At 36.2% G+C, this 16,158-nt stretch overlaps 1 protein-coding gene across 9 annotated transcripts in view; it reads left to right on the top strand.

Moving 5' to 3' along the window:
- EML4 (echinoderm microtubule associated protein like 4) overlaps positions 1-16,158 on the top strand; it is a 157,258-nt gene that overhangs the window by 87,900 nt on the left and 53,200 nt on the right. For 4 of the 9 annotated variants that reach the window (XM_014447866.1, XM_014447870.2, XM_023747428.1 and 1 more), the window contains 3 exons: positions 559-687; positions 1,187-1,212; positions 1,397-1,429. The exons of 2 other annotated variants lie outside the window; for them this stretch is intronic. In XM_014447866.1, the coding sequence (XP_014303352.1) occupies positions 559-687; positions 1,187-1,212; positions 1,397-1,429 (188 nt within the window). The remainder of the gene's footprint in view (positions 1-558; positions 688-1,186; positions 1,213-1,396; positions 1,430-16,158) is intronic. 3 more of the 9 variants (XM_006083421.2, XM_006083422.3, XM_023747411.1) reach the window with 1 other exon arrangement.

Here is a 16,158-nt window from a genome sequence, read left to right as displayed (position 1 = left end):
ATAAATGAATCAGTGTTGATAATACAACATTCTTAGGTTAAATTGTGTTTATTTCTAGTCATGGGTAAAATTGTCTCTAAAAGATATAAACAAAAGTTTTACTTTTAGTCCCACAATTTATTTAGAAAGTATCATGTGTACCATATATAATGACATAAAAAATGAAATAGCAGCTTTATAACAACTTAGGAAATATTACAGGGTTTTTCACAAATTCACACAGTTCCACCAATTATGAGAAATAGTGCTACTTGGAGATTTAAGCAAATAGATTTTTCCTATTAATAACAAAAAAAGTACAGATTTTTAAAAATCAAGTAAAACTTATTCTAATGAGTCTTCTGAATAATAGTGAAAACTATAAAATAGATTTGGTAATTGCCTTGCTTAACTCCTTCACTCATCCAGGCAGAAGCTTTCAACTAATGCTTCCTTTTCTTTTCTGAATTAGTTTTAAGAAAATGTTAATTGCTGCTTTTATATTCTATATAAACTGTCAATTATATGTCATTGCTATTTATAGAATTTTTCTCTAAGAAATTAATATGTTTCTTCCAGCATAAAACGACCATCAACAGCTGAGAAGTCACATAATTCCTGGGAAAATTCAGATGATAGTCGTAATAAATTATTGAAGGCAGTTTCAACATCAAAATTAATATCAAAAGTTATAAAAAATACAGACAAGTAAGTATTATACTTTCTCAGTTATATCTGAAAATTAGTAAATATGTGACTATCATGTTTGCATGTACAATTAAGTGCCTGGTTTGAATTATTTTTTTTTGAAACCTGTAACATAGACACAGATATCAGCATGGTGATTACCAGAAGGAAAGAGGAGTGAGTAGGACAGTGATGGCGAACCTATGACACGTGTGTCAGAGGTGACATGAGAACTCATTTTTTTGGTTGATTTTTCTTTGTTAAATGGCACTTAAATATATAAAATAAATATCAAAACTATAAGTCTTTGTTTTACTATGGTTGCAAATATCAAAAAGTTTCTATATGTGACACGGCACCAGAGTTAAGTTAGGGTTTTTCAAAATGCTGACATGCCGAGCTCAAAAGGTTCGCCATCATTAGCCTAGGCATTGAAGCTTTTACAGTTTTTTCAGGTGGTTCGTAATAATGGTGAGCCAAATAAAATTATAAAATAAATGCCTTTGAATTTCTTTTGTAGGCATAAAGATGTCATCATCAACCAAGGTAAAAATTATTTTTTAAAATCTTTGCTTTTCTATATCAGTTAAATTTTTGCTAATTGATCAGTATACTGACTATTTTCATGCAATGTACTTTATTAGCTCATAGTAGTTAAAGAGAAGTGCATTATTATAGTCATTTAAGAAAATGCCCAATTATTATAAGATATCATTTTTGTCTCAACCAGCAAAAATGTCAACCCGTGAAAAAAACAGCCAAGGTAAGAATAAGCTATGCAGTTGGTCACCTTCTAAGTTAATTTCTTCCTATATCTCTTAATTTGGCTTTTCATTTATTTATACTACCTGACTTTCCTCAAATTACCATATTTGAACTAATTTGAACTAATGAATTCAACTAATTTTCTAAAAATCTATCTTATTTCTGTGAGCTATATTTTATTGATTTTTTACAGAGAGGAAGGGAGAGGGATAGAGAGTTAGAAACATCGATGAGAGAGAAACATCGACCAGCTGCCTCCTGCACACCTCCCACTGGGGATGTGCCCGCAACCAAGGTACATGCCCTTGACCGGAATCGAACCTGGGACCTTTCAGTCCGCAGGCTGACGCTCTATCCACTGAGCCAAACCGGTTTGGCAGAATTCAACTAATTTTCTAAAAATCTATCTTATTTCTGTGAGCTCTGAAGATTCAAGGTCAACAGTAGAAATAAATACATCATTACAAAGAGGTATAAAATACTAAAGGGAATTTCTCTCTTTAAAAACAAAAGTTATACTTAGAAAAGCCATTTAAAAGATTGATAAATTTTAACTCAATTTCCTGTTTTGCCAACTTAATTGCAAATAATCACTTATTTTTTTTAAAATGTTTTTATTGCTTTCATAGAGGAAGGGAGAGGAAAAGAGAGAAATATCAATGATGAGAGAGAATCATTGATTGGCTGCCTCCCACATGCCCCCTACTGGGGATCAAGCCCACAACCCAGGCATGTACCCCTGACTGGAATCAAACCCAGGATCCTCCAGTCTGCAGGCCGACGCTCTATCCACTGAGCCAAAGCGGCCAGGGCTCACTTATTTTTTGAAGCTCAGACTGAAAATATGAATCTAGAATATCCATTTTTTCTTAAATGTTTTTAAATTAATTATAATTTCTGGCTACTTGCTGTTGTTGGCTTGTTCTGACCAAAAAATGAGAGACTTTTGTAAATGTGTATTTAATTTAATTGCAAAGTAGGTATGTTTTATACATCAGTTTTACATCCCCCTTAGATTGCCTGCAGATTTAATTGAAGCATGCTCTCTAAATGAAAGCATGTCCTTTTTGTGCATGCTTTTTATAGTTCGTTTCTGTGTGTTGGAGTTATTTTTATTTTCTGACTTCCATTAACCAGATACATTATGGTTAACATTTTTGCTGAGATTTAACTTGATTTCTATGAATTTTTACCTTCTTTAGTTTCAATAACAGGAGAAATTTATTTGTAATCTTCTTTGGATTGTTTCTTTTTCTTAGAGATTTTAAATGAAGTTGATTTTAGCTGGCATTCCTCATCTTTAGTTAGGGCTTACTTTCTCCCTCTTTTATAAGTATAGACTAAGCAATGATTGAAATAGTTGAAGGAAATAATAAGATTTTTATTTACAAAGACAGTTTTTATTTCTGTATATCAAAACATTTTTTAAAAATAGAAGTAGTGATATGTAGTGGAAAGAGCTGTGAATGGAAAATCTCTGTGTTTGGTGTTTAGTCCTGGTTCTTCTAGCCTTGTGACCTAGGCAAAATGACAATGTCTCCTAGAGTTTTCTAATCTGAGAATAATAACTATAAAGTTTACGTCACATGGCTGCTGAAGGATGAAATAATATACAGGGGTGAGCAAAAGTAGGTTTACAGTTCATATGGAACTAGACATGCAGATTATGATTATTACAGTAGTTTTATAAACTGTTTTGTGTACTCACAACTGTAAACCTACTTTTGCTTATCCTCTATATATGAAAGTACTTCAAAAATAGAAGACACCATAACTATAAAAAGGTGCTGTTATTATTACATATTTTGCTAGGGAGGTTAAATTTTATAAAATCCTTATAGGATAAATGAGAAAGGGCTAGCTGCCTTTTTCTCATGTTGAAGTATGTTCTTTGGAAGGAAAAAGGAACTTAAGATTAGTATTGTAATAAGTGAATGGTTTGAATTGGTGACAGTTTTCAATACTCTTCAGGTATGTAGGTAAATAAATGTATTTAAAAGGGAAGATTTTTGCTATAGAAGCATCACTAAACAGGGTTTTAATGCCTTTGTCTAGAAAGATTGATGGAATGGAAAGGTGGAAAAGATAATAGAAAAATAAATTCTGTTATAAGAATTTTTTATCTCAAAAAGACTGTCCCAGATGTTGGAATTTAATATCAATTGTTGCTTGCATTTAGATTTTTATTTTTTTGGAATTTGAGTCAATTCCTTTGCCACTTTAATGAGTTATATTCTATCTGCAGTGTACTCTTTTTTTAAAAAAAATATATTTCTTTATTGATTTCAGAGAGGAAGGGAGAAGGAGAGAGAGATAGAAACATCAATGATGAGAATCATTGATCAGCTGCCTCCTGCACGCCCCCTACTGGGGAACGAGCCCGCAACCCAGGCATGTGCCCTCGGCCGGAATCGAACCTGGGACCCTTCAGTCCACAGACTGACGCTCTATCCACTGAGCCAAGCCGGCTAGGGCTGCAGTGTACTCTTAACACTAGAGTGTATCTTTAGGGAGAAGTCTTGTATTGCAGCTTGTTAGGTAGTGCAGGCCTGACTGAAATTGAGACAGAATCTGTAAGAATCTTTAGAAAGAAGTAGATGGATTCTAGATAGTTTAATAGATGGGGTAGAAGAGATAAGGAACAGAGGGGAATCTATGAAGGCTAGCTTGAGCAACTAGGTCAGAGGCATCTACTAAAATGACATTTGAGGAAGAGTAGATGTATAGAAAAGAATAAGAGTTTGGTTTTGAACAGATACACTTAAATTGTCTGTAAAACTTAATCTGCTGTGTAGCAAGCCACATAGTGTACCAAGCATGTCATACTCGCGGCCAGTGGGCCTAATGCCTCATTTAAATAAACACGAGTTTGACATGCTTGACTGTAAATGTTTAAACACATGTATTTTGGAGTCCAGAGAATGGATTCACCATTACTTAGCTTTGTGACTTGAGATTACTACTTCTTTTTTGTGGGGGGAGGGGTGTTAATCCTCACCTGAGGATATTTTTCCCCATTGATTTTTAGAGAAAGTGAAAGGAAGGTGGAGAGGCAGAGAGACACATAGATTGGTTGCCTCTTGCCCGCACCCCAGCTGAGGCCAGGGATGGAGCCTGCAACCAAGGTACATGCCCTTGACCGGAATTGAACCCAGGACCCTTTAGTCCACAGGCCAATGCTCTATCTAGTAAGCCATTTTCTTAAGTTATTTGTTTTCTCATGAGACAATAATAAATTCTAAATGATTATTATAAAAATAAAGATAATAAAATTTTTAAACATAGTACCTGGCACATCGAATCAAGTAAGTTTTAGTTGTTAAATCCTTGTACTGAAATGTGTTGTAAGATGAAAAGATGACCATTAAATAGATAAACGTCATTTGATAAAATTGTAGATATATTTTTAAAGTTTGGTATTCATTTTGGATAGCATATTTCACAGCACATTTACTTACACCTTAGGTATTAATCCAAAATATGTGTTATTTTTGGACAGTCTTTAAAATATGATTTATTGATTTCTTTAGCTCTTTTTGACAATGACAAGTGTGACTTGCTCCAAGCCATCTGTTTTGATTTGGGAAGAAGCCTATTTACATTTGATACATTTAAGTGACTGGTAGCAGAGAAAATTTTACTTCAAAGGCCTGAGTCCTTCAGCCACAGCAGAATAGTAGGAGAAGAGCTGTATGTAAGCTGCATGTTCTGATCAGCACTTAGGCAGAAGGAAGGAAACCGGGCATGAAAGCACTGGAAGGTGGAATGGGATGTATACAGGGCAATCTCTGAAGCTAGGTGTGGGTGGAAGGACAGGTTAAACCACTGAAAAGAGGCTCTTACTGACTTAGATCTTTATCTACACTCAAATCCCAGAAGCCTAAACACTTTCATTACTCTTCTTTCTATTTCTGGCATATTCTGCTCCCATCGCAAAAGAAATAAAGACTTAGCACATCAAGTTAAACTGAAGAAATTTTCCTGTAGGACTATTTATTGTTAGATGTAGCAGTTAGGTTTCTAGTACAATACTAATTTGGTAAGTTATTAATTAGAAAGCTTTTTGAGCTAACTTTTATAAAATTATTTATTGGGGGAAATAGATAATCTGACAAATTTTGTAATAAGCAAAATGAATACAGCCTATAAGCTCATTCTTATAATGGTTATCCATATATCCTTATAATGGTTTCCATATTTTTTAAATATGGAAAATAAGTTTCACATGAATGCCCTCAAGTTATTGCGTATTACTGTGGGGTTTTTTTTTAGGCTTGGATAATCTTTCATCATTTTTTCTGTATAGTGTCTTAGCACATAATTGTCTGATCATATTAAGAACCTGAATGACTCAGATTCCTATTGGAGAGAAATCTACTTAATTGAGGAAAAGGAAACTCATCAACCACCAAATCACACTCTTCCTCTTATAGTGGGTTTCACTGCTCTAAGATTAGATTCATTCTTGCTTAATTGTCAAATCATGCAGTAACATCCTAGTTACAGGTGTATTTAGCGGGAAAAATAGTTATTATATTTTAGAAAATTGAGACGTAATTGACAATTTATTAGCTACTAAGCTACCTGTCTAAAAATGGCTTCAGATGAAAAGTACAAGTCATTTTGAAATACGTAACTGTCTAAATGCCTTCGGTAATTTGTTGTAGCCACACAGTTCAAATAATCTAAAAATATAAAATCATTTATAAAATTGGAAAAAGAAAACTCTTAAGTAATCTTATAATTTTAAAAGCTATTCCAGTTCTGATGTATTTCTTTATTCTTTATCAGATACACTTTTTTAAAATAATTTTTTAAAAATATATTTAACTGATTTTTTACAGAGAGGAAGGGAGAGGGATAGAGAGTTAGAAACATCAACGAGAGAGAAACATCGATCAGCTGCCTCCTGCACACCCCCTACTGGAGATGTGCCCGCAACCAAGGTACATGCCCTTGACCGGAATGAAACCTGGGACCCTTCAGTCCGCAGGCCGACACTCTATCCACTGAGCCAAACTGGTTAGGGCTAAAATAATTTTTTATTGTTGAAAGTATTACATATGTTCTCCCCTTTCCCCCATTGACCTCCCCCAGTCCGCCTCTGCCCTTCGTGCCCCAGGCCTTCAGCACCCTATTGTCTGTGTCCATGGGTTATGCATATATGCATACAAGGTTTTTGGTTGATTACCTCCCACCCAACCATCCTTCCCCACCTTCCCTCTGAGATTCCGCACTCTGTTCTAGTATGCTTCCATGTCTCTGGATCCACTCCACTTATCCATTTATTTTGTTACTTAGATTTCACATATGAGTGCAATCATGTGATACTTGTCTTTCTGTGACTGACTTATTTCACAAGTATCATGCTAAGTGAAATCAGATACACAGTTTAAACATTCATTTAACAAATACTTATTTAACAAGTGCTTATTTTGTCAAGACCTATCCTAGGCACTCCAGGATTCATCAGTTATAATGTCTGAACTTTGTGAAACTTATATTCTGCATATAAGAAGCAAATAATAAATACTTAGTATAAAATATGTGTTTATCTGGAGAAAAGAATTTCATGAGCAGAGAAATCTGGAAGTACATGAGCCCTAAGGCAAGATCTTTCTTGCTGTTAAGAATCAGCAAGGAGATCATTGGTTGTAGTGTGCATACAATTTTGTACTTGTTACTCATTACATGTATAAAATACTGATTGATTCTAAGGAACAGAAGCTTCATTAAGGCACCTCATTTAGGAAAGGGAAGCAAAGTGGTATAGAGGAAAGAGCGTAAGCATGAGACCTAGTTAGTGGTAAAGTGACTTGTACCACCGAAGTTTAAAGAATCAGAATCCTATAATGATTAAAATTATGAGTGTAAGTTGAAGAGAAGCTCAAAATTCCATTTGCCGAAAGAAATTGTTTAAAAACATGAAACATTGTTCATCTGATAATTTTTTCTTGTAACTGAGACTTTGGACCTCAGTTCCCTCTATACTAGACAGCACTAAGGGTCTCTAATAACTTTTGAAAGTTCTTTCTTGCAGCAAATAGAAAATGGAGAATAATCTGCTCCCCCCCACCCCCATTTCTTCACTAACTTGTTGTAATCTACTATTTAAAGAATTTGAATGCAGGTGCTTTTGTTCAGTGCCTTACGTTGTTTTCTGACCTGTTGGCTCCAGGCATTCTGTCCAAAAACCTGATCATACCTGTGTAAATTGAGCATTGTATCTGAAAAAATAACTAAAACTTACCTATAAAGTATATAGCAGTGATGGCGAACCTTTTGAGCTTGGGGTGTCAGCATTTTGAAAAACCCTAACTTAACTCTGGTGCCGTGTCACATATAGAAATTTTTTGATATTTGCATCCATAGTAAAACAAAGACTTATATTTTTGATATTTATTTTATATATTTAAATGCCATTTAATAAAGAAAAATCAACCAAAAAAAATGAGTTCTCATGTCACCTCTGACACGCGTGTCATAGGTTCGCCATCACTGGTATATAGGCTAATAGTCCTACTGACACTGTCTATATATTGTTACCTATTGAGAGAGAGTATATTCTCACCTGCTACGAGGGTGTACAGTTTGAAAGAAAGAAACAAACAAAAAGTCAAAAAGCCCTTAACTGAGCTACAGGTAGTATCTTTCCTTGTTGTTACTGAGATGGTACCCAAAATTTTGCAATTTCAGAATTAAGGAAAAAGGGTGCTCGCTTTAAGTCTGTTTTAGTTTGAATAGCAGGAAGGACAGGAAACCAAATATTGCATTTAAAAAAAAATACTTCTAAAACTTAGATATTGGGCCTCTTAAAATGGGCTAAATAAACATTACTTAGATCCCTAGGTCTGGGCTTGTCCAGGTATTCTCTATATTTTAAAAGGAGATCAAAAAGAACACGTTTTCTCCATTGGAGATTTTTTTTAAAGCCCTGTAAAAGCAAAGATCTGATTTCTTGATGTTGTTGGTAACAATCTTATAGATTAAAATATGTTTAAAGGCTCTCCAATTTTTTATATATATAAACTGTCCCAACTTTTAATAATATATGTTCTTAAGATCTTTTTTCCTTATTTTTAACTGAAAAAAAGCCCCAACTGCTCCCTTTGTACATGGGAAATAATGACTTGTCATAAGAGAACATCCTAGTCTTACGCATATTTATTTTATTGTGGTTGAAAACTTTTCACCCATATCATATTTTCACAACTATAAGCATAAGTTTAAAAAAAATCTAAACTAAAAATCTAATTAACCAGAAAAATCTTCATTCCTAAAGCATATCAGTTAACTAAGATAACATAGTTAAAAATCCATTTTGTCCAGAAATGGCAATTAGACTTTATGATGTGTTGCTCACTCTCACAATTACTATTTTCCTGAAGCACTTTGAAAATAATTTTGAAACTTGTGATTAGGGTTAGTAGAAAAGAGGTACAGTTGATCAGTGACATATACCAAGATTGGGAGAAAAGGCTAAGTAAAATAAATCATGTTGCACATTCCTGAACTATACTTATAATTGGTTCCTCAGGAACTGTTTCACCAAAAATATTATTTTGAGTATTTCTTTTAATAATGCTTTTTAAATGTTTTAAGGATTGTGAAATATTTTAATCTTACTGAAAATGTATGCAAATAATATATAGCTAACTCCTGTATAGTGACCACCCAGATCTATTAGATCTTTATATTTTGCTTTGTTTGACTCAGACTGTAGGGATTTGTTTGTTGTTTTTTGTGTTTTGTTCTGTTTGTTTTTTTAGAAATAAAGCATTTAAGGTGAAGTTGAAGCCTCTCCTTAATCCTTTTTCATTAGAATTTCATATACAGGTTTTTATTATCCCCCGTGGCCTCCTGATTCTCTTTCTACTGTACTGAATTGAGAAAGAGCTAGAAGAATAAATGTTTTGACATCTAGAAGTGGTCAATGGGGGGGAAAGGAGACATATGTAATACTTTAAACAATAATGAACTTAAATTATTAAAAAAGAATAAAAAAAGGAATATAGTAATACTAGCCTCTTGAAAATCCCAGGGAATCTTTTGTGAGAGGAAACAAAAAAGTCAAGGACACATCTTTCTGTTCTTAAAACCACTTTTTCAATTGACTTTTTGAAAAATGAGAATCGGCATGTACACAAGTGATGGATTTGTTTATCAATGAGCGCTGATGCCATTGCCAGGAAGTTCTCAGGGTGTTTTCACCACAGCAGTGGTCCAGCAAGCCCTGGTTTTCTGTAACAAGTGAAAAGAATGTGCAGGACGCAGCAGGCTGACTGTGCAGAATGCTGAGTGCTTGGTAAACTGAATCCAACCTCAAGGAGGAAAACAGTGACCTTGCCTACAGCAGAAACACCACCAAGGTGGAAAGGTTCTCCCCTTTCATGTCCATGTAACTTGTTATTAGTTACCTTTATATTATGAGACAAAGAGAATGTTAATAAAGAAATAAGACTGAACAATAGTTTTTAACATAAAAAATGTTTTGACATCTAAAGTTTATTTTTTTAAAATTTCTTTCGAAAAATTGAATACAACTTGGTATATGCAGATGTAATGAACATTTTTTCCATTTAGTGCTTAAAATTGTTATGCCCAGATTTCAGGATCCCCAAGAAACCACACCAGGGAGCCAGCCGTGTCCGATGCAAAAGCATAAGAGTCTTTATTCAAGCCCGGGCTTGGCTCCCCTACCCTCCTTACTGACGCAGCAGCAGGTGGCAGAGAGAGAGCTAGCCCTGTGGGAAGAGGGGTTTTATAGGGGGTTGGAGTAAGGGGAGGAGAAAGGACTGTGGGCCCTGCCGATTGGCCAGGTGCAAGTCGGTGTCATCATTGGTTGGTTTAAAGAAGTCCTGGGTGTGGCTAGCAGAGGCCTTGCCGAGCACATGGCTGCCCAAAAATGGAGGCTCCAGGGTAAGATGGAGGGCGTAGCCCTTACCCTGGGGCAAGATGGAGGGCGTAGTCCTCACCCTTTCATTAATAACTTTTGAGCATTTAAATGAGTGATCTGAGAGAGTTTTTAAAATACAACCATATTTTGCTTAGTTCAGAGAAGTTTTCAGCAGTTTAGCCAGTGTTTAGAAGTTTTATGTGTTTATATTGTTGGAATAGACTTTTTTTCTATCTTTTCTCAAAGAAAGACTTTTCCAGGCAGTAAAAATAATCTAAAATGCTTAAACAAGCTCCCATATCTGATATTTTCAAGTAAGTTTTATGATAATCACAGTTGTAAACAAAACACCAAATAGAAATCTGATTAAAGGAGGTTTAGATTTAAGAAAGTAGTTAACTGCAAGTTGGCTTATTACAGTAATGAGGATGAGAGTTGATTAGATGTGTAAGACTTGTTTATGCCTGTGTTGTAAGCTCCGAAGGGACTGGGTCCACATCTTTTATATCCTCATTGTGCACACTCATCACCGCCTCCATCCCCCATAATTAAGAATTCAGGAAAACCTATCAGCCAGTAGAACTCTACCTATAGAACAAAGAAAATTAAGGTCGTATTTCAGTACTTGGTCAACTATATAACATTTGGCAAGCACGACAAATAGGAATTTTTGAAATCTTTAAAAAAGGATTAATAAGAAGGTTTGTTTATATTCCTCTTAATTCACCTCTCCCTTTTAAAATTTTGGATCTACATTTATTTTGTGACCAACTTTTACAGCTAGACCTTGGAAAGGGGTGAAATTTAGACTTTATGATAGGACAAATCAAATTCCTATTTAAAGTCCAAATATACTTACAGATTACATTGTTTCATTGGAATTTTAAAATGTTAAATCATTACTACAATATAGCTGGGTCATTAATGGATTTGAAATTTTATGCTTGAAAAATACAGTGGGGCCTTGACTTACGAGTTTAATTCATTCCGTGACGGAGCTCATAACTCAAATTACTCGTATGTCAAATCAGTTGTGAACGAGTGAGACACGTGATGCTGGGCTGATGTTGTGGCGTTCACTGTGATGTTTGCTGCGCCAACTAGCAGTGGGGTATCTGAAGCTGGCTCATAACCCGAATTTTAGCTCACAACTCGAAGCAAAAAATCGGCCGAGAGACGGCTCGTATCTCGAAAAACTCGTTAGTCAGGACACTCGTAAGTCAAGGCCCCACTGTACGTTCTTTTTAAGAAAATATTTTAGCCTGCCTAAAGTGGTCTTTGTCACAGCTAATGTAAAATTGTAATCAGTATTTCTAACATCCTCCTATATAATAAAAGTCTAATATGCAATTTGTCTCAACTGGGAGTTCGACCAGGGGGCGGGGCCAGCCTGCCAACCGCCCACAGCTCCTCCCCCTGGCCAGCCCCATCCCGGCCAGTGGTGGCAGCAGGCAGCTGGGGGAAGGGAGGCCCTGGCTGGCAGCCGGCAGCCACTAGGGACCCTACCGGTGCACAAATTTCATGCACTGGGCCTCTAGTCTTGCTTATAAGTCTGTTGTTTAGCTCTCTAATTTGGGGGACTATAACCGTTAATATCAGAGACAAAGCGTGAATGTTCCCACACGTCCCGTGTGGTTCAGGGTTCAGGATCTGTAAGAGGGGCCACACACAAATGAAAGAGACGAGACAAGAAATAATTTGGAAATTGGGGGGCCAGGCGAGAGCCCATCCCAAGAGGATGGACTCCGCTTTTGCTTAGGCCTTGCCATTTTTTTATTTAGTTTGGGATACACCTATAGCCCTTAGGCAGGCAAGTTCCAGTAACAGACTATCTTATCAGTAAGGATTTACATGACTATCTAGTGGGGAAGTTGCTTCAGCTACCATTGTCTGGACTAAACAGTGGGTGCATAGCCCTGACCTTTGCCAGGGCTTCAAGGGTCACCAGCATTCTGCGCTCCTTGTCCACACCTCTCTGCTAGAGAAGACAATAGGCGGTTCCCCACAACAAAGCTCAAACTAAAGAATCTTTAATTTTCTGTTTGTTCATTGATATTAGGTAGCGTCACACTCTACAACTATATTTTAGTTCAAGGTAAAATGCAAATTCTAGTTTTGATGGGCTCTTTAGTTCTAAAGATTGTTTAAAAAATACTTTAATGGATTCTGAAAGTGAAAATTTGGGGGAGAATGGTGCTTTAAATTGTAAGCATTCCCAAAGTTCAGAAGGCTGGTTGGTTGTTTGTTAAATTTGTAAGTCCAGAAATAGGGCAAGGTGTGAAAAAAATAACTGGAGGAACTGATCATGGAGCAGAGTTATCCAGTAATAACTTCCTTTTCTGCTCGGTCTGAAGTTTTCCTTTCACTTTTTTACAATCTGTGAAAGATTAATAAATTTTGACTAAACTCTTTTAAATGTATAAGCAACTTTAATAATCAGTTATGTACATCATTAGGAATCATTTTAGTAAAACTTCTTTTCTCAGAACACCCGAGATAACTATCCCACAGGGTTTGGATTAGGGAATTTGAAGATCATTTTGTGACTTGGAGCACTTTGGGGTACAGGACAGCCTAGGGGGAAATATTAAGGTAGAAGGTTAACAAAACCTGAGGAGGCTAAAGAGGAAGTGCTAGGGGGTGTGTGAGAAGAACATAGAAAGGAAAGTGTAGCATCAAGCATTTCAAAATTTTGACTGTCATTCACTCTTCTTAAAGATAATAGAGCAGAAACATCACCTTCCTCTTCTATTTCCTACTGTTGGGATTCAGAGCTCAAGCTATTATTATTTGGAATATAAGTAAGCTGTATTGTCAGGTAATTGGGCTTCTTTGGACTAGCCTGAGGACCTTACTGAAAGATTCGGGGTGGGCCGGGGTCACGCACCTATGACATGAGGCCATAATATATCAAAAGAGATTTTATTCCAGGCACCTGGGTGCAGGTGGGCTGAGACCGAGAAAGGCATCAGCCAAGAGATCAGGGAGAGAGAAGTTTTTTTTTATTAATTTTTGCTGGCTGTAAGCTGCTCTGCTGACGAAAGAGTCCGGTCTGTCCTTGGCTCCTCCCAGCGTCAGAAGGCTAGTGGTTATCTGGGCTATGCGGTGCTCAAGTTGCAAGCTTTCTGCAAGATACCTGCTAAGCACAATAAGTTTTCTCTGCTCCGTTTCATTCTCTTTAACTAGCGGTTCTCAACCTGTGGGTCGCAACCCCTTTGGGGGTCGAACGACCCTTTCACAGGGGTCGCCTAAGACCATCGGAAAACACATACATAATTACATATTGTTTTTGTGATTAATCACTATGCTTTAATTATGTTCAATTTGTAACAATAAAAATACATCCTGCGTATCAGATATTTACATTACGATTCATAACAGTAGCAAAATTACAGTTATGAAGTAGCAACGAAAATAATTTTATGGTTGGGGGTCACCACAACATGAGGAAACTGTATTAAAGGGTCGAAGCATTAGGAAGGTTGAGAACCACTGTCTTTAACCCTTTCACTTACCATTTGTGTGAACAATACTGTCCAATAGAAATAGATATATATAATGTACAACACATGTCTAATTTTAAATGTTCTAGTAGCCACATTTTAAAAAGTAAAAGGAACACAGGTAAGATAAAGTTTAGTATATTTAACCCAGTCTGTCATTCACTCAGTATGTTTCCCAAGTTCTACATAATACACAAAATTTTGGAATACAATCTAAAAACTCATTTGACCTCTCTAAGCCTTAGGTTCCCCTCTATAAAAGTGGGAATGGAACTAGGTGAGCTCTAAGATTTCTTTCAGTTCCAACATTATATGTGTCTAGAGAAATGAACTGATGGTGTTTTATGGTATTTTTATTAACACTATTCCACAGAATTTCTAGATAGGTAGTTCCTTTACTTTTACTTAGTTGCTAGTGCTGCTTGAAAGTTGGTAAAGAAATCAGTATGGTATTCTGTTGGCAAAGGTGAGTGTTTTTGTTTTGTTTTTTTCTTTTATACTATCCTAAACCTCTTCCCTTTGCTGGACATACAATCTACTCTAAGAGGTGATAGAAGCATCTATTAAATGCTTTATTTTTTATTCAGAAAGCATTTATGATATATATATATATATATGTGTGTGATCAAAGATTCTGGGAGAAATTCCAAAGGACAGGATATCTGCCTTTAAGAATTTAAAAACAATTGCAAATTACATAACAAAAATTCACATTGATAAGAAAGCAAACTGGGGGGGAGGAGGAGGACAAGGAAATACAGATAAGGATGGTTGCAGAAGGGAAATTGTTGCAGCTGGTAATCATTTAGTTATCGAAGTTCAGCTCTGCTAAAAATCACCAGGAAGCAGAGCCCACTCTCAGATTCAGAAGTAATAAAGACATATATCATGTGGTGTTAAAATCATGGCGTGGGAGGTGTTAGCCTGTTCTTAGGTCTGAGAGGCTGAGCACACTGTGAGTAATAATAATAAAAATAACTTGAACTTCTCACCCATTACAAGCATAATTTTTAAATCCAACTCTGAAGAAATACTTGTAGATATTCAGCAAAGTAATGTATCTTTCCTTCTTCGGTTTGCATTATATCACTTCGGTGTCGGGTGAATTTCCCGCCAAAATATAAGATGGCGCGTTAAAATGCCTATATCTTTTGAAGTATGGGTTCGATTGAAATGAAATATTTGGTAATACGCAGTTACAATCGGCCCGAGTTTACACGTTTCCCGCACTCCACCGCAAATCTATATGAACCGAGTTAAAGACGGCTCCCGCGGAGTACGCACAATTCACGCGAGCCGACTTAACTCGTTTCCCGCAACCCAAGTGATATAAAGTATTGAGGTATTATGTACTCTTCTCCTTAGCAGTGTAGGTCATTATTAGAGGTCCTAAGGTTGTATCAACCTCTGGTTGATGACCACATTTTCAGTCTGTGTCTAGTCCAGGGGTGGGCAACCCCTGGCACGCATGCCAAACATGGCACACCAGTAACTTTTGCTGGCACTCGAAACCCTCTCTTATAATCTTCCATTTACAATTTTTGTGAACATTTGAATGACTTAAATGTTAAATTACAAGGAGCTGGCAAGACACTTGATGTTATGTTTGATTACATAAAGGCTTTTGAAAAGAAACTGGAAGTCTTTAAGAGGGATGTGGATGGTGAGAGATTTAAATATTTCCCAAACTTCAAGAGGCACATCAAAGACCTCCCAAAAGATGACAGAACAGACTGTCAAAGCCTTCAAAAGCTGTTTTTAAACATCATCCAGCCAACTATTGAGCAGTTCTTCTCAAGATTTGCGAAATTCAGAGAACTGGAAGAGACAGCAAAATTCATGAGGTTTCCAGACAGCATGAAACTGGAGGAACTAAACTTACAAATGTTTTCATGGATAGACGTGGCTGACTTTGAAATGCAGTTGATTGAATTTCAGAGTAGCTCAATTTAGAAGCAGAAATTTATTGGCCTTAGAGTTGACTTGGAAAACATTGAAAAAAAGCGATTAGAGACAGGAGTACCAGAGAGAAGTGTCGAAAACGAACTATTGAGGACTTGGAATGCCATTCCAGAAAATTTTTTCTGTTTAAAAAACTTTGCAACAGCGTTACTCTCCATGTTTTCATCCACATACACTTGTGAATCTTTGTTCTCAGTGATGACCTTTGTTAAGTCTCATAATAGGAGTAGCCTGACGGATGAAAGTAGTAGCTCGTGCTTACATCAGGCACGAAATATAAACCTGATATAAAATCTCTGTCATCAGTGATGCAGCAGCAAAAGTCCCACTGATAATATCAAACGGAGTCATAAAGTTTTCTGTCGG

This window comes from Myotis lucifugus, unplaced genomic scaffold (genome assembly GCF_000147115.1).
Source record: "Myotis lucifugus unplaced genomic scaffold, Myoluc2.0 scaffold_6, whole genome shotgun sequence".
In the NCBI taxonomy this organism is placed as follows: domain Eukaryota; kingdom Metazoa; phylum Chordata; class Mammalia; order Chiroptera; family Vespertilionidae; genus Myotis; species Myotis lucifugus.
The sequence above is the reverse complement of the archived record's forward strand: the minus strand, read 5'-3'. Positions and strand labels throughout refer to the sequence as shown.